Here is a 25,121-nt window from a genome sequence, read left to right as displayed (position 1 = left end):
CTGCCATACGACCACCACCAACGCTCTAGTCACTCAAATCAGAAATAGAATGAATCAATAATGGACCCAAATATATTACACACCGTAGCCTTGGCGTTGCTCTGACAGCTGAGCTTGACCCCAGCAAAAGTGAACAGTTAGATATGCCACAACAGTCTCTTGAAAGTTGGGATTTGTTCTATCTAGAATTCCAGCAGTGTGTGTGTGTGTGTGTGTGACACCACTGTTTCTCGACAACCACTGGACCGATCTAATTGAAACTTGTCAGGTATATTGCTGGGGCCCTGTGGATGTGCCTTTTCAAGGTTTCAGACATTGATATTAATCAGAGAAGTGCTTCCCAAGTTATGGCCATTTATTTACCAACCAATGACAGGACAAGTTGCTGCGTAGGCATGGCCAATGGGGAAGAGATTCTCAGCCCCATTCCCCATTACAGGTCACAACGTATGGACTTCCAGATAGTGTATTGTAATAATTTCTCGATTTCTTATGCGCATTTATAGATAAACACAATGCCCCAATCCTTGAGAGGTGACAGTGTGAGGAGATGAAGCAGGAGCCAGCCAAGGAGGAGAAGGCTGAATGGTGGGCACAGCGTCACGCTTGTTTTGAAACCGACCTCACTCATTGCGTTGCCTTCGTAATCCTTGGCTGTGAAACGGTCACCACAAATGACGTCTATCCAAAGGGTCCTCTTTACCCGTTTTCTTTGGGGGGAAAATTCGCCCATTTTGTTTGTACAAATCTTATCCACTGCCGGCGAATGTTTGATTCCTGTGGGAATCGGTGGGAGCGATTACCTGTTTTCCAGCCATTTTCGCAAAATATGACACACGTACGAGGCATGATGTACAAGTATCCAAATAACTTTGTTCTACAATAATTCAAAATAAAAAAGGATAATATAGACAGTTGCAAGCTCAAAATAAGCGAAAGAACAGCCCGCTGAACTGGACACTTCTTAAATGAGCGAGTGAGTGCAGCTTTCTTTTGGAGAACGTGATGTCACCCTCCATATATGGGAACGCGGCTGTTTTTTTGTTTTTTTTTTCAACGGCCGCGAGAAATAACTTCAGAGTTAAATTTCATTAACCTTATCAATAGTTAGGCAACCACAAGAGTTTGCATCGAACTATTTAATGCACATATAATCATATTGATAAATTTTCAGAACATGTTTGGTGACCTGCAACCTGCTCTTTAAAAACAAACACACATCAACCACACAACACCCCTTGACAAGACCCCCCACCAACAGCACTCTGTACACATGTACACAATCACCCATCAATGCTCAAACTACCTAAAAGTCTTAACATCTCTATCTCCATAACTTCCAGGTACCCATCTTATTCTACTTTAAACTTATCTACTTTTTCTGCTGCCACTACTTTTCCAGGGAGACCATTCCATGCATTAACTACTCTCTGAATGAAAGTTCCCTGCCTTGCTACCATCTTAATGCTCTTCTTATTAACTCTCAGGCTACGGCCGCTAGTTCTATCATTGTCGACTCTGTTGAATACAATTCATCTGCACTTATTTTATCTATACCGTTCATTATCTTAAACATCTCTATCTTATCTCCTCACAACCACCTCCTTTCTTGTGTATAAAGCCCTGTCTCCTTCAGCTGCTCCTCATAGCTGAGTTTAGCTCGTGCCGGAACCATTGGTTGTGCATTTGCATCATTGCTGGCGGTGTGGCTTTGCCACTGTTGCAGTTCCACCCGGAAAGTCAAAGCATCAATTTTGAATTTGGACATGGTTCCAGCAATATCTTATCTACTCTTTGCACAGGACATCGTGCGATCTTTTTCGTCCACCAAATTATGCTAGCAGATGAGGTGCCAAGTTTAATGCCCATCCAAAGGATGGCACGCAATGATGCCTCTCCCTGCCTGTTGAACCCCAGTATGGCAATTTATAGTTCGTTGGAGATTCAAACCAAAGCTGAACAGATTAAGGGTGAGTGCGTACCTCAAGGCATCAAGGGTATCTTTCCAGTCAATGCAGCAAGTTAAAGGTGGATGACTTGTCTGCCAGCAATGTAGTTTGTTCAAGGTGTCAGCTATAACTCGCCGACTGTTCGGTAAATCTTATCACTTCCATCAGCCAATGCTAGCAGATGGGACACCCAGCTTAACATCCATCCGAAGGACAGCAGCCCACTTAGTGATGCAAAGCTCTGCCTGCAAAGCACCATTCCGACTGTTTAATTTAATGCCGAGAACCAAACCCTTTTGTTCGAGTAAGAACCAAAAAAGCTGTCGACTTTTTATGGGTAAGGGATGTGATGTGGAGTTGCATGGAGGGCAGAGAGCAGTGGAGAATGGAGACACAATATTTGATTATTTGGTGTTGTGCAAGTTTCTGTAATACATACAGACAGGCAGCCATGATGGCCTAGAGCCCTAGACTCGAGAGGTACGCACACTTGGCTCAAAGCCATTTAGCCTGGGTTTGAATCCCGACGCAGCTTTTAACCGTCATCCCAGTGTTTTACAGGTCGGGCGATTCAACGTGTGTGCTGTCCTTCGGATGGATGTTAAGCGATCGTCCCATCTGCCAGCATTCATTGGTGGACGTTAAAAATCCGAATGTGTCCTTTGCAAAGAGTGCGCGAGGTATCGCCGGTACCATGGCCAAATTCCAAATTCCTGCCACAACTACTGCTGGGAAGGCAAGAGCAAACCACCCAGCCATAACCCTTGCTCAGGAAGCTAGTTCGGTGGCACCGACGCTCGATGAAGAGTATGGTACATGAGAGACAGAGACAGAGACAGAGAGGAAGAGAGAGAAAATACAGATGGCCTTTGGAGACTACAGTACCTGTATTTCTTATCCTGTCTCAGACTTATAAATGACTTGTACTCATTCATAAATCACATGAAATTAAAAAATAAATACAAAGGTAAATCATTGTACTTTGAACACAAGATGTTAAGAAAAGTAAAGTCAGAGGTTTCAGGGATTTGAACCTGGTGGTCATACCACAACACCATTACAATTGAATGTCGAGTGATTATTTTTTGGCTTCAAAGTATACACAGGATTTACCATTTCGACAAACTGAAGTTGTGTATTAAATCATATTTTAATCTTCATTCAAGATCATTCGGTTGTAAAATGAAAACAAACAAAACCTCTATCAACAAATCATACTTCACAGTAAAAACTGATTGGACAAGTGCAAAACGGTCTAAATTAAATAGAAAAGTTAACAATTTAGTTAACGAAAAAGTCAAGTTATCCATTTGTTGTAAATAAGTTTCTTTGTCAGCGAAACAATAATTTAACTTGAATATTACCAGTTTCCAAGTAGCCATATGTTTATATTTCTTCCTCGGTCACCAAGCAGTAAAAATCTTTTCGAGCGTCGTAGTTTCGCGCTCCCAGATCACTAATGTCCAACTCTTTGTCCTGACTGCTGGTGGAGAAATTTGGGCAATGAGATTCCACAGTTGAGGCTCCAGGTTCCACTGGCGACTTGGCGAGGCTGGTTGAAGATGCACCTGAAAAAAGAACCGCATTAAGACGTCAGACTTCAACAGGGGGCCATTGTGAAAACAAAACAAAAAATCCTGTAACAAAATAAATACATTTTTGAATGTGGTATTGGTATTGTCGTGTCAGAGGGTCCGCTAACATGGAGGGTCTGAGCTGGAGGTCTGAAGAAAGCCGACGTGAATGCTGAAAACGATGTTTGCCGAATTTTCTGACATTTTAATTACGCACAATCCTCCAAAGATCACTCAAATACAAACTAAAAATGGCGGTTGTTCGCACGGGAAGATAAAAAGCAGGAAGATGTTTCTTCGCAAATAAATGGTTTATTCTAAAATGATACAATCATGGGGAGGACAAGACGACAATCATGGACAGGCTATGGTCTGGCCCACAAAGACAGACAAATAGGGGGAAAAAGGCACAAACTTATTGTACACGGGAAATAAAACGTACCCCACTAAGGCGTCAAAATACTGGACTCGAACCGTTACAAAGATTAGGCAAGGTATTGAGAAAGGCATAAGCCGGTCTGCTGTACCATCACCCATAGGCACTGAGCGAAGTCCGGCTTGGGGCGGGATAGAGCGATGGCAAGCTGTCCGATTTCCAGAACCGGTCATCCTGGGTCGAAATAATAGCAACAAGAAAGGTCTTCTCCTCCAGAGCAACAGACAGACAGACAGACAGAAAGAAAGATATCTCAAATGTCCAACTCCAACTGTTGCGCATGCACAGACTTGGCCTTTATCACCTTTGGAACTGCCTTCATGGGCAGTGGGTCCCACCATTGGCCACCCGCTGTCTGTGCATACGACCATCCTCCGGGTCATCCACATGTGATGTGTGGATGCATCCCTTTTTTCTTCCTCTTATTCTTTATGAGATTGAGGCTCATGGAAGAGTGAAGTGATGGATGCTATGAATAGAGTGGGGCAGTGGAGGCAATTCTTTGGCACAAACAAGGGAATGAACAAACAATAAGAGAGATAGATTAAGGAGGATGAGAGTAAACAACAACCTGCAAAGTAGGAGGGTTGAGTTAAGTATAAAAGTTAATGGGGGGTATAAAAGATTGCAGGTATGAATGACGTGAGAAGCAAGAAAGAAAAGAGTTGAGGTGTGCGAAAGCCTGGATTTTGGGAGTTTAATCAGGAGGGGGTTATTGGATGAATACGTGCATCATGGAGAAGTAAGGAAGGGCTGAAAGAGCATAGGAAGCTAAACCAGAGAAGCGTTTTTGTTGAAAAGCTCAAACTTTTCCTCTTATCGAGAAACATGCCTCAGTACAGCCTATTTGAAAGAAGGATGATTGTTCAAACCCTTCCAACTACTGTCCCATTGCTCTGACTTCTACCGTTTCCAAAGTCTTTGAATGTCTTCTCAATTCCCATTTCCTCAAGCATCTTGAATCCCAGTCTTAAATCTGACCACCAATACGGCTTTCGCAAGGCAAGATCTACAGGTGATGACCTTTCTTACATTACGAATGTCTGGGCCTCTTCTTTGAGAGACTTTGGGGAATCTTTTGTTGTAGGACTTGATATTTCAAAAGCCTTTGCCAGAGTTTTGCATCAGGGTCTGATATCCAAAAACTTCCCTCTTTCGGCTTTCCTCCTTCACTCTGCTCTCTCATAATCGAGCTCTCTCCGACCGCTCTATATCCGTAATTGTTGATGGTTCAACATCTCTCCCCTTCCCTATCAACAGCGGTGTACCTCAGGGTTCCGTTCTGTCTCCAACACTCTTCCTTCTTTTTATCAATGACCTTCTTTCTTCCACAAATAACCAAATGCACTCGTATGCTCATGACAACATTACATTCCTCCATGTCTTTTCCATCTACATGTCGTTTCATCACAGCCACCTCTTTTAAATTCGGATTTAGACAAGATCTCTCAATGGGGCAAATGTAATCAAGTTAAGTTTAATACTTATCAAACTCAATTTCTTCCCATCTCCCTCTCTCCATCTGAAACTACTCTCAGCTCTCCAATTACACCATGTGATACAATAAACCTACTAGGTATTATTCTAACATCAAATTTATCCTGGAATCCACACATTACACAAATAGCTAAGTCTGCCTCGAAGAAATTAGAAGTCCTGTTCAGATGTCGAAGATTATTCTCCTCTGAACAGTTGCTCCAACTCCATAAAGGATTGATTCGTCCTTGTTTAGAGTACTGCTCTCACATCTGGGGAGGTTCCAGCTCCACATACTTACAGGACAGAATTGAATCCAAAGTTATTCGACTTGTCAACTCGACCAATGTGACCTCAAAACTCGACCCGCTCAAATTACGGCGCATGGTTGGCTCTCTCTCTTTTCCACAGATATTACTTTGGTTTCTGCTTACAAGAAACCTTACAGCTTACTTGCTGCTTGTGTACCTCCACCATTAACGAGATGAAGGAATACTGGACAAGCCACTACATCACACGATTATTGTGTAGCCATTTGCAACTCTAGGGTGGGCCGTTCCGATGTTTGTTTCTTCCCCTCCAGAGCAAAAACTCTGGAACTCTTTACCTTCTCATGTCTTCCCAAACACTTATGAACCTTCCCCTTTTCACAAAGCAGATTTTTTACTTTCTCAAAAACTCTTCGACTATTCTCCCTTTCCTTATTTTTCTATCAATACAGTTATTTTATTCAAGGCTTGGCATCGATGAGGACTGTTCAGTCCGTGCCTGCAGCCTTCAACATAAATAAGATTAAGTTTTTTTTTTTTTTAAGCTGAAAAGCCACAGAACCACCTGTGATGCAAGGGTAGCAGACCTTGTGCTTCAGTCCAATTGAGAGAGATGCCAATAATGTTGAGACTTTTGGATTCCACCGAATCTGGCTTTGCGATGCTAGTACTGCATGGCACAATAGCTTTGCCTTCTACAAGCATATAATTAATGTGACCTATTCAAAAATTCCTCTTCATTAGATAGGCTGGACCCAAGCAGAGATGAATTCAAGGTTCACACCGCCACCAGCAAGCTGGAAGTGCACAGCTGAAGTCGTTATAATGAATGGTGCATTCAAATCGATAGATCTATACCTGCACATGTGTGACGCTTTCCAAATCTAAATTAACATATCCTGTTCTTATGCCAAGTTCGGAGGCAATGGCTGAGAATATCAACCACACTTGAAAGTTGAAACACACCCAATAACATCTCATCATCCTCATATACGAGCAGAATCTTGAGCAAACAACCAGTATTTATCTGGGGCTGATTTTTGATTATTCTCGCATGGCGTGTACACGATCCAACAAACCAAAATGGTAACTAAAATGAACGGCCACATAGAACACTTCTCGTGTGGACGTCACAAGTACACACCATAAGTGAAACAGGCTTCTGAACAAAACTTCCAAGTTGTGGGTGTAAAACGGAATTTATCAGATGTAATCATGTTCATGAGGAGCCATATGACAGGTGTATTCAAAAACATTTGAACCACCACCTTCACATACTCCTCACCTGTCCTTGATCCATAGTTCATTAAAAGGCACCTGAAGACACAGAAACTCGAAAAGTTTTCTTTATTTTCTGGTCTGATGGTTGAATATAAAAGAAAATGGCGACTCCACAGGAGAAAGTTCAGTGTGTCGAATGGTTCAGAGACGAGATCCGACACACAAGTTCAGCGTAATTTCCGTACAAGGTATGGAAGGAATCCACCATCACGGACAAGTATCAGAGAGTGGTACAAGAGGTTTAAGGACACTGGAAGTTGTCAGAAGCAAAAAAAGAACCGGTGGACCGAGCACAAGTGCAGCAGATGTTGAACGAGTGGGTGAATCATTTCAACAAAGTCCCAGAAAATCAATTTGATGCGCATTCTGAGAACGGAAGCTCCCAACCACCACTGTGCATAGGATTTTGGATAAAAGACTGAAGCTTTATGTCGACAAGGTGCAGGTTGTGCAGGAACTCAAACTAAATGATGGACCCAAATGCAAGGCATTTGCCTTGGAAATGCTCAATCGCATAGGGGATGATGAAGATTACCTGAAAAAGGTCATGTTCACAGAAGAAGCTTGCTTTCATGTATCGGGGAAGATTAACCAGCACAATATGAGGATCTGGAGCTCTGAAAACCCCCACGTGGTCATTGAACACACACGTGACAGTTCAAAGGTCAATGTGTGGTGTCGCCTTCTCCATGACAGCTTGGTCAGTCCGTTTTCCTTTGCGGAGGGTACAGTAACCTCAACAATTTACATGAACATGTCGGAAGGATTTGCAATATATGTAGCCCTCCCCTCTCCTAAACCAGTGTCACAGCAAGGATTGCACCGAGTGGTTTGCCTTTGCCTTCCTTGCAGTGTTCAAGGCAACTATTTGGAATTTATTTCAGGTTCCAATAACAACTTGCCTACTCCTCATGAAAGAGACCGTAGGATCTTTAACATCCTCCTCCTTATGCCAGCAGCTGGAACACCAAACTTCATGTCCATCTAAGCTCGAAGAGATTGAGCATTTTGTGATGCGATGCCCTCTGTGTGAAGCACACATCCGATAGTTTATAGTCGCGTTGGGAATCATATCCAGGAAAGACAGCTTAAAGGCAAGTGTGTTCTCTTTGCACAATCTATCCCAGAGTTCAAGCATGCGAGCCATGCGAGGCATCACTTAAAAAACACCCGAGCGGGTTTGACGGTCAACTCGGATACAAAACTTGATGCAACCGAGTGTTAATCAACCTTAGCGATGATGAAAAGTGAAAACAGAATGTAAATTGAAGTTAAAATAACCGCGCGAAGCCGTGTTGAAGTCAGCGGACCTTGTGTTGCCCAATAAACGGGGCCAGACGACAGAGGTAATGAAAAACTAGTTGCTCGAATTCAATCTTCCTAATAATCCCAATGAAACCCATTATGCATTATAGCCGTCCGATGCTTCCTTATAGGCCATTCGACCAATCGGTCATTTTGCACTTGATGACCCTGAGGCGAAAATTCGAAAAAGTCCTCAGACGATCTATAGAGAGTAACTAGTATTATCATCGAGTCAAGTTAGAACTCAATCGGCCGAGACATCTAGGACAGACAGACAGACAGACAGACGGATCTGAAGACAAACGGTTAGATTAGGTCAGTGAGCTGACCTAATAAACCAATGGGGGCTGTCAACACAAAACGGAGAACTACAAGAAACACCATCCCTAGTCATTGATCAGACAAACCAAGAAAAATAATCCCAAGAGGAAAGAGAACTGCAACAGAATGTCTAACAGAACAGATGTGGTCTATTTTTTACATACAGTATATATATATTTTTGGGACCTTGATGAGAGGAAAAAGGTTCGGAGAGTCATTGGGATGTGAGACAAGCACCAGTACAGTTCTCTAGACCTTGAAAGTTTATCCCAAGGAAGTGGCTGCACATTAGCCTTTCGACACACTTCATGGACAATGCATAGCACCACAAGGTGTGGTATATTGAACGGGTACTTCAGAACCTCACAATATGGAAACGCTTTGTGGAGTGACAAATTCAGGTTCACATTTGGAGAGAAGGGGGAAGCAGAGGTAGACTGAACATCAGATGGAGAGATGTGATGCAAAGGTTTATTTGAATTCAAAGGTCTCAAATTACATCAAATAGAACACTGGAGCATGTTGAGGGAGGCCTTCATCTTGAGGTGGACCAAATAGGTTGGCCAAGTCATCGAGTCATGATTATTGGTGTCATTTGATATATTCTCTATTGTTCTATGGCTTTGTCCTGTAAGTGTTGTTCATCAAACCTGCTCGACTCAGGTTATTGTAGTTTAAAATACATTAATGTCGTGTGCCATACCTTGGCTCGGCTCAATGACATCATGATGGCAGTCCAAATAATCGGGGTTAAGGGTCAACATAGGGTCTTGATCACCAGTGCTCATCGTTTGTGGGTCATGTCCGGTCAGAGACGATGGACGCACGTCGACCTTTTTTGGCAAAGCCAAAAGCAGACGCTTCCAAAAGCAGGAATTTGCAAACTGCAAACACCACCAATATGGTCCTCAATGTGGAGCAGCCCTTGCAGTATCTCATGTGCAGTATGTGGATAAGCAGTCTTCAACTACACGTTATGATAAAGGTCTACCCTCAAAAAAATTATACGACTGTAAAGACAACGGTATTACGAAGTTTACGGCTAAATCTTGTGTCACATTCCCATCCTCACCGAATCTTTCATCGTCCATCTGATGACGATTACACGGTGCTTCTGTTGCTGGAGTACCAGGGAGGCCGGATGTGAGAAAGCGTGCTGCGAATTGTCAAACATGATGAATATCGGTCGTGGCACCAGCTCACACAACTTCTGCAGACCTTCCCTGTAAACAAGGGGTCATAAGTGGTACAGTTGGGCATGGGTCCATGCACTCATGCATCGTCATTACTGAATGAAGGCATGGTGCTCATGTCATTAAACTTACCATGATCCTTCATTTCAGCAATCTGTTCATTCAAACATCCATCAGTTAAACTATATCAATTGTGTACAAATACAACACCAAGGAATGAATAATAACATGGTGCATTATTGGTATTGTACCAAACTTGAGTGCACACTCACGTTCTGCTGGTGTGTGTGTGTGTGTGTGTGTGTGTGTGTGTGTGTGTGTGTGTGTGTGTGTGTGTGTGTGTGTGTGTGTGTGTGTGTGTGTGTGTGTGTGTGTGTGTGTGTGTGTGTGTGTGTGTGTGTGTGTGTGTGTGTGTGTGTGTGTGTGTGTGTGTGTGTGTGTGCGAGATACTGTTTTGCATGTAATATCTGAGAGGTGTTTCATACTGGAAGGAATCTGTGCACCATTCATGTTCAAGGTAGGCGCCGGTAAGGACAATGACAAGGCGCCTGCAGCGGCTCACGTTCATGAGGAGATCATCCGAAGGTTCTGCAGCAGAGGGTAGGTGTACATCAAGACAAAGAACCGAAATTATTAATTAAACCCTCAATCTCACGCACCAGTTTATCATTACCATGGCATTTCATTCAATAAGGCATGGGTGTATGTTTGTGTGTGTGATCTCCAGGCTGGTCAGAACGGATGAGTCCATTGAAAGATGTTGGCAGAAATGTTGATAAAGTCCAATACCGTGTTCTGTTAGTTTGCAGGTCATTTCGTGCACCGCGAGTGCTTCGAGGGCCACCACTATAGATGCCGACCGGCATGAACCCCATGGCTGGTTGGGGAAAGAATATGGAATGTAGCCAGGGTGCGAGTGCACAATGGCCTTCTCATTCTGAAATACCGTGGGAACTCTAACGTTCACCAACGGGACACCGAGCTTAACATCCCAAATGAGGAAGGCACAATTATTGGTGCAACGCCCTGCCTGAAAAGCACCAATCCAACAGTTTATAGTCAGAGCGGAAATCTAACCGAGACGAGTCAGCTCAAAGGTGAGCACACTGCATCGGAGCTGTACTACCAGCCCTGTAGTCCGATCTGCACATGATGCCAATTCTCAACTTTGTAATCGACTCAATGTCATCCTGGGTGACATGGGATGGTCACCTCATACAAGGCAGGAACACCCAAAAATTCCCTGACCTTGTACATCTCCAAGAAAACCTCCTCAGAATCTGATACATACCCAGGCCAGGCAGCAGATCCACCATGTCCATGTGCAGCCGAAAGCCATATCGATTTTCCAAGAAGGGTCGCAGCGTGAGGTTCACAAACTTCCGATCAAAGTCAGCGTTCGCATAAGACATGTATGCGTCGTATTGCTTCCCATCTAGTGCAAAGTTGAAAGGTCAATTCATTGAATGAGTTCATTAAACAATTCTACACTTTCACGTGCTTTAGAAGTCATCCATTTGTTAGGCATCAACACCATGACGACACAACCACATTTGAGCTGTCTTCGCTTCAACAACACCCGTTTCCAAAAATTAACGGCACACAACATGCATCAGGCTCAGGTGTTGCACATTCAACATCTTGAACTCCAACCAAGAGGGTGAATTGCAAGGCCTGCCGCTATCTCACCGCAGACACATCGGTGACCTCTCAGTCTTCTGCAGTCTCTAATCTGTGGTCTTGCATCCCCTGCCCCGTTGGCCCTCTGCCCCTCCTCAAACCAGTGTTCCAAGCTTACTGCTCCCCCAACACTCATTCTGTGTCCCTTCTACTTCCACATATGCATTTACTTCCCTGTACAAACTGCTCTTCCATGGTCATCGTTTTTGTATCAGCAAATCAATGCAAGAAAAGCACCAACAAGAAACAGAGGAGCTCTGCAAAAAGTAATTGAAGTCACAAACAACAAACAAACATTGCCAGACACTTCACTCAGATAAAGGCCTGAGGCCTGTTCCATACAAGTTGTGAATCCATACCGTTGATCTCAAAGTCGCCATATTTGTCACGATACCACAGCTTGAGGTCGAGGCTGCACCGCATGTAGACGGCGGTGACGATGAGACAGAGCAAGATGAGTACAAAAACGGCTGCCACGCCATGCTTCACGGAAGGTAGCCCTGAAATATAGAACGTGAAATCGCGTGATCACACCGAGGCCTGCAGCTATGTAAAAAAGGCACTTTAAACTCCTAAAAATCGGTCATCTAGTCTGTACGTGATTGAAAAATCTGACGTTGGAGATCATAAAGAGATTGCATCCCAAAAATTGCAAAATTTTTGACTCCCCTCCTTTCGTTCCTCCTTCAATCCATGTTCTTCACTCCCACTGTTACCCAACTTCCTTTCCCTTTTCTCTGTGTCCATCTTCAACACTTTCATCATCAACATACTATACGCATGACAGAGCGTTAGTGCTGCCAAGGCATGCTCTTGGCAAGGGTTTAATAGCCATTGGCTTGCCAGCAGACATCGGGACAGGGATTTATAAATTTGTTTACGGCACCGGTGATAATTATTCGACGACTCTTCCCGAAAGACGTCGTAATATCTGGCATAACGTAGATCCGAGGGACGACACACACATATTGTTGCCTTGCCCCGACTGGCGAAACACCAGGATGATATTTTAAAGCTGGGTCAGGATTCTAACACAGGCTACACAGCTCAAGGGCGGTGCCACAATCTCCATCTCCTCCCCAACCCCCCTCCCCCAAGCACTTTTCCTTTTCCACTTCCATCAGATAGACCGAAGTGACATTCATCATGAGTGCAGTGGTGGGTTAGTCGTGATATTACCGAACCTGCTGTTCCACAGGCTGTGGTTTCAAGCCTTGATGAAAGCGCCAGCGCGTTAAGGATTATAATTGGGTTGCACCTCTCTCGAAATCGAGTTCGTTTCAGAAGGATGACCATTTCACGATTGGATTGGCGGTTGGAAAGCAGCTGGCTTTTTAATTGAGCTCAGGAAGAAAGATATTGGCCCGGTCCTACCGGTCTTATCTGCACGCGATGCCACACCGTGGTTGACCCCCAATGCCCTCACAGGGTAAATTGGAATGTGCAATTAAGTGCTGCCTTTGAGCATCACATGTTGAAGAAACATTTTGGTTCCAACCAACAAGAAGATGTGTGTAAAGCATAAGCTGAGATTTCAGAACAGCGTTGTTTCGTGTGCAGCCTGTGGCTGCTGGTTCCATCATTTTCTGGAAGCGCGGCTGTGCCACTGATGCAGTGCCCTTGTTACCAGCAAGTTGGTACTCGTTTTGCGGACCTCGGAAGGATGACAGGCCGAGTCAACCCACCTGGTGTTATTTTAACGGTCGGTCAAACTCAGGACCCCAAGCTCTCAAACCAACCACCTTTGCAGTAAGACCAACACCAGACCCAGATCAGTGTGTTAAACCTTTACTAAGCACTTCTATCATTTACAGTAAATGTTTCACTTCGTGTCATGTCCATACGTCTCTACAATTCGATGTCGCTCTGGGGTACTTATTTATTTATTTGATGTAGCATACTCCACACAGATCATTGGTGCTGCGAAACAGTTTCTTGGCGAGGGTTGTACTGGGTGGTCTGCCATTGCCTTCCCAGCATTGCTTGTCCATGCTCTGCCCTTGTAAATGGTGATCACCTAGCAAGGAACCAGCACGTACACTTTTAAAATAAAGTCTTTGGTACGACTCGGCCGGGATTTGAACCACAGACCTCCCAGACTCAGAGCGGACACACTACTCTACAACCATTCCACCACCGAGTTTGATACCAGTATTAGGGACTTTGGAGAAGTACCCCATAAGTCAAAATTCTGGCATAGGTTTTATTATTTTTCAATAAACTGTACAAGTTACTTGACATGTATGGCAAGGAGTACAACCCCCTCCCCACCCTCTACTTTTGTGTATTTTGCATGGTCTTGTCCTTGTAAGTACCTTGCAGATACATGTGGAAGGTCAGATACGATGAGTATATTTAGGCCACTTATCCTAAAACCTCTTCTTCCCTCTTTCGGACCTTGTTATTTAACAATTACAAACCCTCCCGACTCCATTGTCAAGCAGACCTGCCCACCCATAACTCCCTTCCATCAAATGAGGGTCGAAGTGTGGACCAATGTATTTGCAATGCATGCCCATACACCTGGCTCACAGACGTCACAAAACCAGTCATGTGAATATAAAAGTCATAACCACAGGTATTCTGAAACTTTAGAAAATCTGCATTATGAAACTAATCAAACCACTTGCTTAAGCAGTCAGATGCCTCTCCTATGTGGCCCAAATCCCATATTCAACTGACATTTCTAGAATACCAAACATTCCTCCAGTCTGCACACCTGAATTTTTCATTCAGTGAATTGTTTTTGGCACAGCAAGTTAAATACAATTGTAAATGAACAGGAAACAACAAACATTACAAGTATATGTGGAAAAAAAATTACATGCCCAGACTGGGAATCGAACCCAGGTCCTCCGCTAAACCGGACCAGTGTTCTGTTATCTGAACTATGTGGGTGACCCACTGACTGAGCATGCAATTCTTCAATATATAGAGATGCCACTCTCTTTCCCCTCGTGGATAGGCTCTCGCTGCTCCGATGGTTGGCAGTGAGTGTCCCGGAAGCAGTGGGGGAAAGAGAGTGGCATCTCTATATATGGAAGAATTGAATGCTCAGTGGGTTACCCAGATCGCCCAGAAGACAGAGCAATGGAATGGTTTACCAAAGGATATGGGTATGTAAGTTTTCTACATATGCTTAGAAAGTTAAAAAAACAACAACACAAAAACACACAAAAGCACGCACAAACACACACAAACACACAAAAGCACACAAACACACAAACACACAACACTTTTGGACAAACCACATTTAAAAATTATCCTCCAAAACCAGTCTGGGACTGGGAATCCACCATCGTACAAAGTTCTTCCTAACATTTACACACACCACAAGAGATATAAAACTTTCAAAACACACAATACATGTTACATTTACACACACACCACAAGAGATACAAAACTTTCAAAACACACACGACATGTTAAATTCACAAATTCTGCTACAAATGTTAAATTTACACATTCTACAAGAAGAGGTTAAATTTACAAAGTTCAACAAACATTTTTGAGAGTAAAACTTAAAAACTTTGTTCATATTTACTTCCAGCTTTGCAAATTTCTGGAAACATTTATCAAGAACATTTCAGAGCTACACCATGTCACAGTGGTTATGGATATTCAAGCACTGTGGAATAATACTGTACATGCAATACCATTTTACTGTAGAAGGATTAAATCCAGGCCACTGACTACCTGGCTTTATCACAGCGAACTTTATGGTGACGTTGGTAGCTTCACTCTGAATGTGACACTCGTAGATTCCAAAGTGCGTTGCGTCAGTGAGGTTTGTGTAAAGTAAACTGGACGTGTAGAGCGTCGCATTTTCACCGGAATACCTGCTTCAGACAAAGTCAACACAGTAAAGAAATAGTTTACATTTACAAACTTATTATGTGACACAGTTTAGAGGTCAAGGTTAATATACCTGTTATCTCGGAAATAGGAAGGCACCCTGAACAAATAACAAATCCCTCCCAAAATCACCTTCAGTCGAACGTCAGACCTGGCCAGCTCGCTCGTGGGACACTTGGGACATAAATGTTCCTTGGCTGACCACACAATATGGGAATAATTGGGGCCGGTAATTAAGTAGTAGTAGGATATTGTTACGGATTTGTGGTTCGCCATGAGGGCGAACTCGTCAAACTCCTCCCAACCTCCGGTCCTTCAGGCTGATGTGCCACGGTGGGTTTTGACGCAAGAACAAACGTCAATCAGATAGAGACGACACATGCACATGAGAAGCAGATGGCTTGAACACGTTTTCTTACCTTTTAAAGGATTGATTTTGAATTGAATAGCACAAGGAAGGGGATCGACAAGACGCTATAATGAACATAACAAACCAAGCGAGTCAAAAGACAGAAAAAATGGGAATAAACAAACTTGTACATGAGGAGAAATAAAAGCTCAAATCCGAACTCACTGGGTGCCATAGATCACACTCCAACAACAAGGCAACAATTCAGGTGAGACTTCCCTTTGTCTCTAATGCGCAAGGTGGACGCAACACTCAAAGCAGCCCGCTTTAGAAATCAGGAGCGAGACGAGAGCCAGTGACAATGGTGCCCAGAAACAAAGTAAAACAGGCACTAGCAAGGCTAGCGATGAGTAGGCCTTCAACCAGGCTACGTGGTCCACTGCCTCCCCCTGCCCACCCCCACCATCCCCCCCAATGAGGCCTCCTGGTCTGCACTTCTTCCTCCTCAAATTGCTTCTTTTCACTCTGTGCACGTGTTGCTATCCTGTCTGAGATCTTCCTTCCCCACCCCAAAGGCAGGGTGATATCACCTTGGGTCTATCCCAAAGACTTCTTCAGAGCGAACCACAATAATCTCTGCCTCAAGCTCCTCCATGGACCACTTGCTCGACCTCCTTCCACACGAGCCTCCCTGGTTCTCTTCTTGATGGCCAGAGCTCTCTTCTTCTTCCTCCGAGGCAGAATCTTCCTCTGGGGTGCTGCCTATGGGGTGGCCCCAAGAAAAATAAATGTACCATCTTTTCTTCTGAGCTCCAGAGCCCACACTGGCAAGAAAGATCATAATTGCTGAGTTGCACACGTGACGTGTACCTCTGCATTGCAAAGTCCTCACCAAGTCCCACCGACAAACAAGAGGTATTTACACATACATAATTAATGTCTACCCTCTCCATAAATTACATACACTGCCTCCTCAGCATCACGTGTATCAAACGACTTACTCCGACAGATCCCCGTTACATGGCAATCTAACAGACTCGAAACACACGGACCATACTACACTTACCACAGCCTAGCTTTGGACCCCCCCCCCCCCACTTCCATGCAACAATATTATAACACACCCACACACACACCAATCCCGATAAACACCCCCCAATGATATCTCTATGGTGTCAGCATGGAGGGCAGGATCCATCGCAGCAAAGAATGGTATTCCCATCCATGAAGCGACGGGTCAAAAAGCTCGTTCCAAAACATCCACTTTGGTGCCAAAAGAGCTGAAATCCACCAATTGGTGGAAAATCAGGCACAGCTTGTCGGGTCAAAGTAAAAATGCAATCCAACTTAATCCCCTTCAATTGGTTCATGTAAAACAGTGCAAACCCACCTTTGGCTCCAATTGGAGATTTCGTAACCAGGAGTAGAGTTGATAAGGCGATTGCCGGCCTTGAGCCAATGGAAGGCAATCTCACACTCGGCATAAGGCAGTGGTAGCTCCACGGTACAATTCAACATGATGGTCTTGTCCGGCATATGTGTCTGTGTCTGAGGCCTAAGGTTTGCATTGAGCCAATCTTTCTGCTGGCAAACCTTCGCTGCACCCAGACAGGAAATCTCATACAGTACTCGCACCAGACTCAATGGAAGTCTTTCAGTATCAAATTATATCACTTCTCTTTCTCTCTCTGATGTACTTACTCTTAACACAGCGTTAGTGCCACCAAAGCAACTTCCTAAGGAAGGGTTGGTTATACTGGGTGGTTGGTCTTTGCCTTTCCAGCAGTAGTTAAAGCAGAAATTTGTAATTTGTTCAGGGTGCTGGGGATAGCTCACCTACTCTTTGTGACATATACAATGGGGTCTTTAACACCCACCAACTAATGCCGGCAGATGGCACGTTTATCATCCATCTGAGGGATGGCAAACACAATGATGAATCACTTGGATTTACTTATTTCGCTGGGTTGGGATTCGAACTCTGGCTAGGTAGCTTAGAGGAAAGTGTGCGTACCTCGAGGCCATCCCGTCAGCCCATTCAAATAATTTACCATGGTTTATTTTTTTAAATAGTTAGATGGGATGAGGACATGTGGTGAACTTAGCTTTGAGCTGTTGAGTCTGGCTTTGAATCTCGGCCCAGCTATAAACTACAGTCCCGGTCTTTTGCATGCGCCATCCATCGGATGGACATCAAGCTTGCGGACCAGCCTGCTAGCATTAGTAGGTAGACATCAAATATCCCCCACGGTGTCTTTTGTGAAGAGTAGATAAGTTATCCCCTGCACCCTGAACAACTGAAAAATTCCTCTCCAAATCTCATTCAGTCAAACGTAAAGCCTGGCCAACCGGTTCGTGAATGAATTGGACCAAAACATTCCCCTAGTGGACTTCACAATAAGGGAGGAAAAATTGGGGCTCTTTAAGTTGTGGTACTAATCACGAGTAGTGCATGCAGTATCATCATCATCATCAATAATCCGCACTGTTTGCAGAGTGTCTCTGCTGCCAATGCAGTTTATGGGCAAGGGTTATGCTTTGGATTATACTGTGTGGTTTGCTATTACCTCCCCACCATTTTGTTGGGAGGGGTGGGGGTACAGCTGTGCCAATCATGCAGTGCCCTCTGTAGGTTAAAGCAAGAATTTGGCCACAGTGCTGCCAATAGCTCGCCTATTCTTCACGAAGAACACCCTGGGATCTTTGACATCCACCTCCCAATGTAACATCCATCCGAGAGAGGGCACAAAGATCGATGCCTCATCCTGCTTGCGAAACACCGGGATCAGAATTTATAGCTGGGTCAGGATTCAAACCCAGGCAAGACACTCCAGAGGAGAGTGTGCATGCCTCTCGGCTATCCTGCCAGCCCAAGTATCTGTAAATAAAAAAAAAATTGTTTCTCAACCTATAACTACGTCACTGAATCCAGTAAAATATTCTTCAACTCTTCCGACATGGCGGTGCTGATCTTCTGGCTTTGTAAAACGTTTGACATTTTACCCCAAGCTTTGTTTTTACTTTTCTCCTTAAATGTAAAATGTAGACGTCAATCCACAGCCAGGCCAATTACTCTTAATTAGCAGCAGCAGGAAGCAGGCAGGAGTCTATGCAATCAAATTACAAATGGAAAATACAGTGCAAACAAACAAACAAGCAGTCATAGACTGGTACTTACGAAATCGTCAACTTGACCTCTGACCTTGTCTAATAAAAGCTGTCTCGAGAGAGGGTATCGACGCAAACCAGAAGTTTCTACGATGATTCTGTTCAAAACCATCAAAAATCGAATGTTTTGGATGTTTGACCTCACTGTGACCTTGACCTTTGACCGATTTTGACCAAAATCTAATCAGCGCTAGCCATCACCCTCTTGAATCACGTGGTGTAATTTGACATTTGAAGCTTCTTCCGTTCGAGTTATCTGTACCAAACCATCAAAAATCAAATATTTGACCTCACTGTGACCTTGACCTTTGACCGATTTCGTCCAAAATCTAATCAGCACTTGCCATCAGCGTCCTGAATCACCTGGTGTAATTTGACATTGGTAGCTTCTTCCCTTCGAGTTATCTGTACCAAACCATCAAAAATCGAATGTTTTGGATGTTTGACCTCACTGTGACCTTGACCTTTGACCGATTTTGACCAAAATCTAATCAGCGCTAGCCACCACCCTGCTGAATCACGTGGTGTAATTTGACATTGGTAGCTTCTTCAGTTCTCAAGTTATCGTGCCAACAAACAAACAAACAAACAAACAAACGGAAGTCATCAATATACTTACGAAATCTTTAGATTTCATAAGTAATAAATAAGCAAACAAACATAATGGAAGGACCGAATGAAGAACACCCTCCACTCGGTATGGCCATTCCAATTTGAGGAAGACAAAGGTGAAAATGTACAAATTCCACTCCACTTCATGAGGGATCAAACCTGAATGACAACCAGAGGCAGCGAGTCAGAAATGTCACGGCTGGATACAGAACTTGGCGATAAATGTCACGTATTCTGCACGCGACTCAGAAACATTGAATGTTTTCGTTGCAAACAAGAGAGAACAATCCGGTCAACATGATTGACGTTTCAACACATGGGAGGAAATCCTACGAAAAGTCCTTTCTTACCAAATACCTGCAAGCAAACATGCTTCGAGTAAACTCTCGACTTGCACCTGTGGCTTCACACACCTGATTTGCCAGAACTGCCCATTTCAAACCTGAAACACACCTATTCCATCAACAGGAATCCTGTCCAGAGAGCGAGGGAAAGCGAGGGAGAGAGCGAATCATTTGGCAGTTGTGGTGCTGTACTTTGTGAAGAAGCCACTGAAAGGACATCCATTACAGTATAGTTCTGCTCCCACCAAGTGGCATGATGATCTTGTAAAGAGGGATGTGGAGTTTGCAAGACACGGCATGTACATAAGTAATGTCCCTGTGTGTTTCCACGTTTTGGGTTACACCGGGTGGAATTTCAATACTGTTTGCTCATGTAGCAGGTGTTTCAGGTGTGTGGGCAAAAAACAAAAAACAAAAAAAAACAAAAAAAAAAAAACATCCATGACCCTTTATCCCTGGAGCCCAAAATACCAAAGGTAAAACATTCTTCAAATACCATGTCAAACGGTCTCAAAAAGTGGAAATTTTAACCCCCCGCCCCAAAAAAGTATCCTGATATGTGCTCCAGATCTCAAATTTGTGTCGCGTCTCATGATAAAAATCAGCGATTTTTGTCGGGGAGCATTGGGTCTCTGACTGCTTACGGCCCAGTCTTCGTTTCTTTTTTAATGGGTGCTGCAGGCTCATGGAAGATCTAGGACACATAACAGATCAGGACACAACATAACAAATGGAACATCAGGAGAAAGGGGAAATGCCGATACCAAGGCGGAGGAAGAAAGTAGACGGAGATGGGCAAACAAGTGATGGAAGTAACGGGAAGAACGCAAGGGGTAGACATGATGGATACATAAGCAAAATTTTGGGTGGGGCGTGGGGTGGTTTAACGGGTGTAGAAAAGATCATGATTTTGGATGGGGGATGACTTGAGATGGTGGTGAACAGCTGGCTAAAAGACCTGGAAGGAAGAATGAAATTGAAACGATTATGGAAGGTAATTCCTTAAGGGGGGGAGAGGAAAAATTAGTGGAGGTGAGCAGTGGTTCTGGATTTAGGCAGTTTCCCCGAGGACGGGGTTGCTGGTGGACCACGTGCATCCTGCAGATACTTGGATGGGACAAAGAATGGAGAGGGCAGAGGATGCAAAACCAAAAATGAGGTGGAAGAAGACAGAGAGACCACCGACATGTTGGTGATGATGAAGCTGAGTCTATGGGCCTATCACTTCGACGCGAGAGATTCCAATGATCTTGAAAACCTTTGTTTCCATCGCATCATGCTGAGCAAGATGCGAGTCAGGGGAGCAAGCCCCAAGGGAAGAGCAATACTCCATCGAGCTGTGGATGAAGGCCTTGTCGGTGGATAGGAGCTCAGGTGTGCCACGGGAGGACTTTGCACGATGGAGGATGCCCAGTCAGCATCTGGCTTTGGAGGCAAATTTTGAAGTGTGGCTTGCCCAGGAGAGATCATGGCTGAGAGTTAGACCCAAGAGTTTGAGTGACTGAACCTCTTTGAGAAGGATGTTGAGAAAGTCGATGGGAGAGTTTGTGGAATTGTCCTTTTGGAGAGAGAGTGAGTGTGTGGGATTTCTCAGGTTTGAAAGAAATGTTCCAAGTGTTTGACCAGTTTGTGATTTCCGTTGCTTACATCCTGCATGGTGCGAATCCCACGATGCCGGCGAGGTGCGTGGAAACAAAAGTCGTGTCGAAGAGAAGTTTCCGCATTTGAGCAAGGCACGTTTGAAGGGAAATGTTGCTCAGAGAAACATGCACGGAGTCCTATTTAATTGGTCTCAGTACAACACAGATCTCAAGGTAGATTTTCAAAAGACGGTTAAACCAGTGGTTAAAATGGAGGTAGGTCCCAGCCTACCTCTTCATCCTTAAAAGCCAATTCCTAAACAGATGCTCCGAGTTATATTTTGACATATTTTCCTTTTACTGGTTAGTTGGTAGTTTAAATGAATACCGAGAGGAATTACCTTGTTGGTTACATCCTGCACCTGCCACCACCTACCAAATTTCAGATTCCACTTTAACCACTGTTTAAAACCAGGTACGGATCCAGGAAATGGAAAGTGATAAAAGGGGTCGAGTTAGCGACGGTGGGAGGAATGAGGGGGCAATTATTCTGATAACATTCTAAAGTTCGACCTTTAAAAGTTTCAATTTGAAAAAAAATCATATCCAAACTCCCGTATCACATTCAGGTCACCACCAAGATGGTGTCACAGCCAGGTCATGAAAGACCAATTTTAAAAACAAGGAGGTGTGGTCTGTAAATAACACATGGACATAAAAAAACAAAACATTACAACATCTTTGTTGTTCATAGTTTGAAGGAGTCAATAAAGATAAAACCAATAAGTTCGGAAACTCAGATAACTCAAAAGTTTAATAATGAGTGTCCAGCATGATGCAACTCATTTACAACAACATTGGTGAATGCATATCCGAGATATGGTTGAGGACGTGTTCGACATTGGGTTTTTGGGTTGTTTTTTCGAACTAAAGTGGCAAACAGTTGGCCATCTTTGATCAGGAAACAAATTAATGTGCACATGTAAACCATCGTGTGTTGTCTGTGCCAAGTACGAGTAAAATTGGTCCATACACGTCCGAGATATGGCTGCGGACGGACGCACGCACGCACACGAAAATCGAGACCACCAAATCCATAAGCCCCCGTTTTGGACTAAATCTGATGGGAGGGCTAATAATGCTCTTCGACGTACAACCAAAAATGATGGAATCATAAAGCGGATGTTACTGACTAAGTGGAATTGTGAAACGAAGCGACTGTTCCAACTGGTTCTACCAGGTTCGTGCTCAGAATAACGCGAATTTGCGTTTGCTGTGTTTTTCACATTATAACCTCCAGTGATACTATAAATGGAATAATCAGTTGAATGGGTTTTTTCACATTTTTTCGAGAGAGGGTGGAGGAACCAATGTCACAATTTCACTAAAATTAGGAGGGTTGGGGTGCTAATGTATAGCCAGATAAAAGGTGGGAGACAGGCATATTACCCCCCCTTCCCCGAACCCCCAATTAGTAGATCCAAGCTCGTCAAAAACCATTATCAGGACAAATATTGGATTTCTTTGAAAAATGAATATGGTGCAAAATTTTTCTTAAAACAGTCATGCAATACAATACTGTACATTCCAATGGCATGCATGTGATACCCTATAATGGATTAGCCATTGACACTTGCTTTTCGGAGATGATGACACTCTCAATGTTCCATTTCAGAGTGTGAACCTCATGGTAACAAAAAATGTCTGCGACTCACTTTAACCTCCCCGATTTACCTTCATCATCGAGGGCGATTGAAGATTGGGAAGTGGCTCCCAAGGTAGCGAGGATGAAAAGGCGAAGCATGTCCGGGCCACGCTTTGCCCCAGCTCCGGCCTCTGGCTCCCTTGAGTGGTGATTGGAGGCAAAAAAAACAACATTCACCGTTCAAGAGCTGGCACAAGCCCCCTTGCAAGACAGGCGACCCTGCCACATGCCCGTCGGACACCAAACGGGACAACCAAGCTCATCGGCCAAACGAGTCAGCAATGGAAGGACGGTCGGTGTACTCACAAGGCAGACAAACTCACCGTCCTGGCAGTCCCACAAGCTCTCCAGCAGTGCCCACTGAACAATCATTAACCGTGGGGGCCCGTGGAGCGCTTTTGGTTGAAAAGAAACATTGACAGGAAGGCGGGCACGATTTGGAGGCACCTCCCAGAGTAGCTTGAATTGTGGGAGGTTTGTAATGTGTCATCATCTCACTATTCTCCTCTCTGGGAGGAACCCATACAATCACCGTCAATGCCACTCACCCACACGGGCCTGTCCACCTTGGCAGGGCCTGCACCTTTCGTGAAACTCGAACCACAAGAGCACCGTGGCAACCAAACATTTTCTAACACTGAACCAATTAACACTATCAGCTTACGGTTAGCCGGGCCTCAAGAACGTGGCCAATAGTTTTGCCATAAAAAGAGGTCATATCCACACAACCAATACCTTCATTATGGTCACAAGTACAAGAGGTTTCAGTTTCGGATTGGAATCCGGCCATTTGTGACTGAGACAAGGTTTTCACATCACCATTGTGGTCAATACTAGTGGTTTACAAAGGGGACAGGGTTGGGGAGGTGAAAAACAAAACAACAAAAAACACAATCAATACAGTTTCTTAAACAAGACAGAGACACAGAGATCAGAGATTGCAGACCCTCACCACGACTTGCTTTGTGTGGAAAACAAATGGAAGGATGTGCTGAATGAGAGGCCAAAATGGTCGAGTTGTAAATGTGTAAAGGTAAAAGGGTCTAAAAGGTTGAAAGGGTCTATATTGTCAAAAGAGTCTTCAGGATGTAATTTAAGGTCTAAAGGGTCAGAATTGTCTGAAGGAGTCTAATGGGTCCAAAAAACGTGTAAAAAGGGTCTGAAGGTCAAAAGGTAAAAAGGTATGAGAGGTGTGAAGGCCTAAAGTGTGGAAATGAGTCCAAGGGTCATCAGGGTTCTAAAAGGTGTAATACGGTCGATGGGGTCTGCAAGGTTTTAGGGTTCTAAAGTGTATTAAGTGTTCTTAAAGGGTCTTTGGGGTCATAAAAGGTGTTAGGGTTCTTCAAGGCTATAAGGGTTATTCAGGGTCTTAAGGTTCTCAGAGATCTTGGTGGTCTCAAACACTCTGGAAGGGTTTTAGGGGTCTTAATATCCTCAAGGATCTAATGTACATCTACAGTTCCTTTTTCATACGACGAAGGTTCATGAGGCTCCCTTTGTTGGAGCGTCCATGTTCATTCATTGCATTCCCAATGATGAGCCTTCCAGCCTCCAGAGCACCCACAGACACCGCTTGAATGGTCGTAACAGCAGGTGAAGCAAGTCATGAAACAAGAAAACATGATCAGATGAAAGATAAGGACAAATCGTGCGTGATGCCAGCATGTGCACTTTTTAAAAGTAGAACATTCTTGTGGTGCTTCATCGGTATGGGCAAGAACTCACCCGTCAACTTGGAATCCTGTGTGTACTCTCGGGGTGCCACACGGTCTTCAACAACAGGGCTGCATCACCGAAGGTACCACGCACTGAAGTCAAGCTATGCTGTTCACTGAAGCAAGTTGGATTGTTACTGTCATGCTTAAGTTTGACTACAATATTACACTTATTAGCTGGGATGAGGAACAATGCAATAAATTCGAGATAAAGTTGCTTTGTCAATAACTGTAAACATCTGTACATGGTTATTGCATGTCCTAATAGAGCTGGTCTAACAATGGTGCGCAGTGTGAAACTTGTTGGCA

The 25,121-nt window shown here is 44.0% G+C and overlaps 1 protein-coding gene across 5 annotated transcripts; it reads right to left on the bottom strand.

Annotated features, from left to right (window-relative positions):
• Nucleotides 1–3,080: 3,080 nt before the first annotated feature.
• SIGIRR (single Ig and TIR domain containing) lies at nucleotides 3,081–24,624 on the bottom strand. 5 transcript variants are annotated; one of them, XM_085885669.1, is made up of 10 exons: nucleotides 23,421–24,624; nucleotides 23,127–23,236; nucleotides 17,079–17,286; nucleotides 15,181–15,326; nucleotides 11,844–11,984; nucleotides 11,096–11,239; nucleotides 10,290–10,392; nucleotides 9,684–9,834; nucleotides 9,315–9,495; nucleotides 3,081–3,517 (listed from the first exon to the last, which is right to left on the bottom strand). In XM_085885669.1, exons 1-10 carry the CDS (start codon nucleotides 23,588–23,590, stop codon nucleotides 3,336–3,338), a joined length of 1,536 nt encoding a protein of 511 aa, XP_085741795.1. In that variant the 5' UTR covers nucleotides 23,591–24,624; the 3' UTR covers nucleotides 3,081–3,335. The 5 variants fall into 5 exon arrangements, with proteins under 5 accessions (XP_085741795.1, XP_085741796.1, XP_085741797.1 ...); XM_085885670.1 differs by having other exon boundaries at nucleotides 15,181–15,323; nucleotides 23,421–24,594; XM_085885671.1 differs by having other exon boundaries at nucleotides 17,079–17,281; nucleotides 23,421–23,571.
• Between the last annotated feature and the right edge of the window lie 497 nt (nucleotides 24,625–25,121).

The sequence above is a fragment of the Eptatretus burgeri genome, chromosome 6 (assembly GCF_056783735.1).
Source record: "Eptatretus burgeri isolate ZD-2024b chromosome 6, Ebu_testis_v1, whole genome shotgun sequence".
Taxonomy (NCBI): domain Eukaryota; kingdom Metazoa; phylum Chordata; class Myxini; order Myxiniformes; family Myxinidae; genus Eptatretus; species Eptatretus burgeri.
Note: the sequence above shows the minus strand (reverse complement) of the source record. Positions and strands in the feature narration are given on the sequence as shown.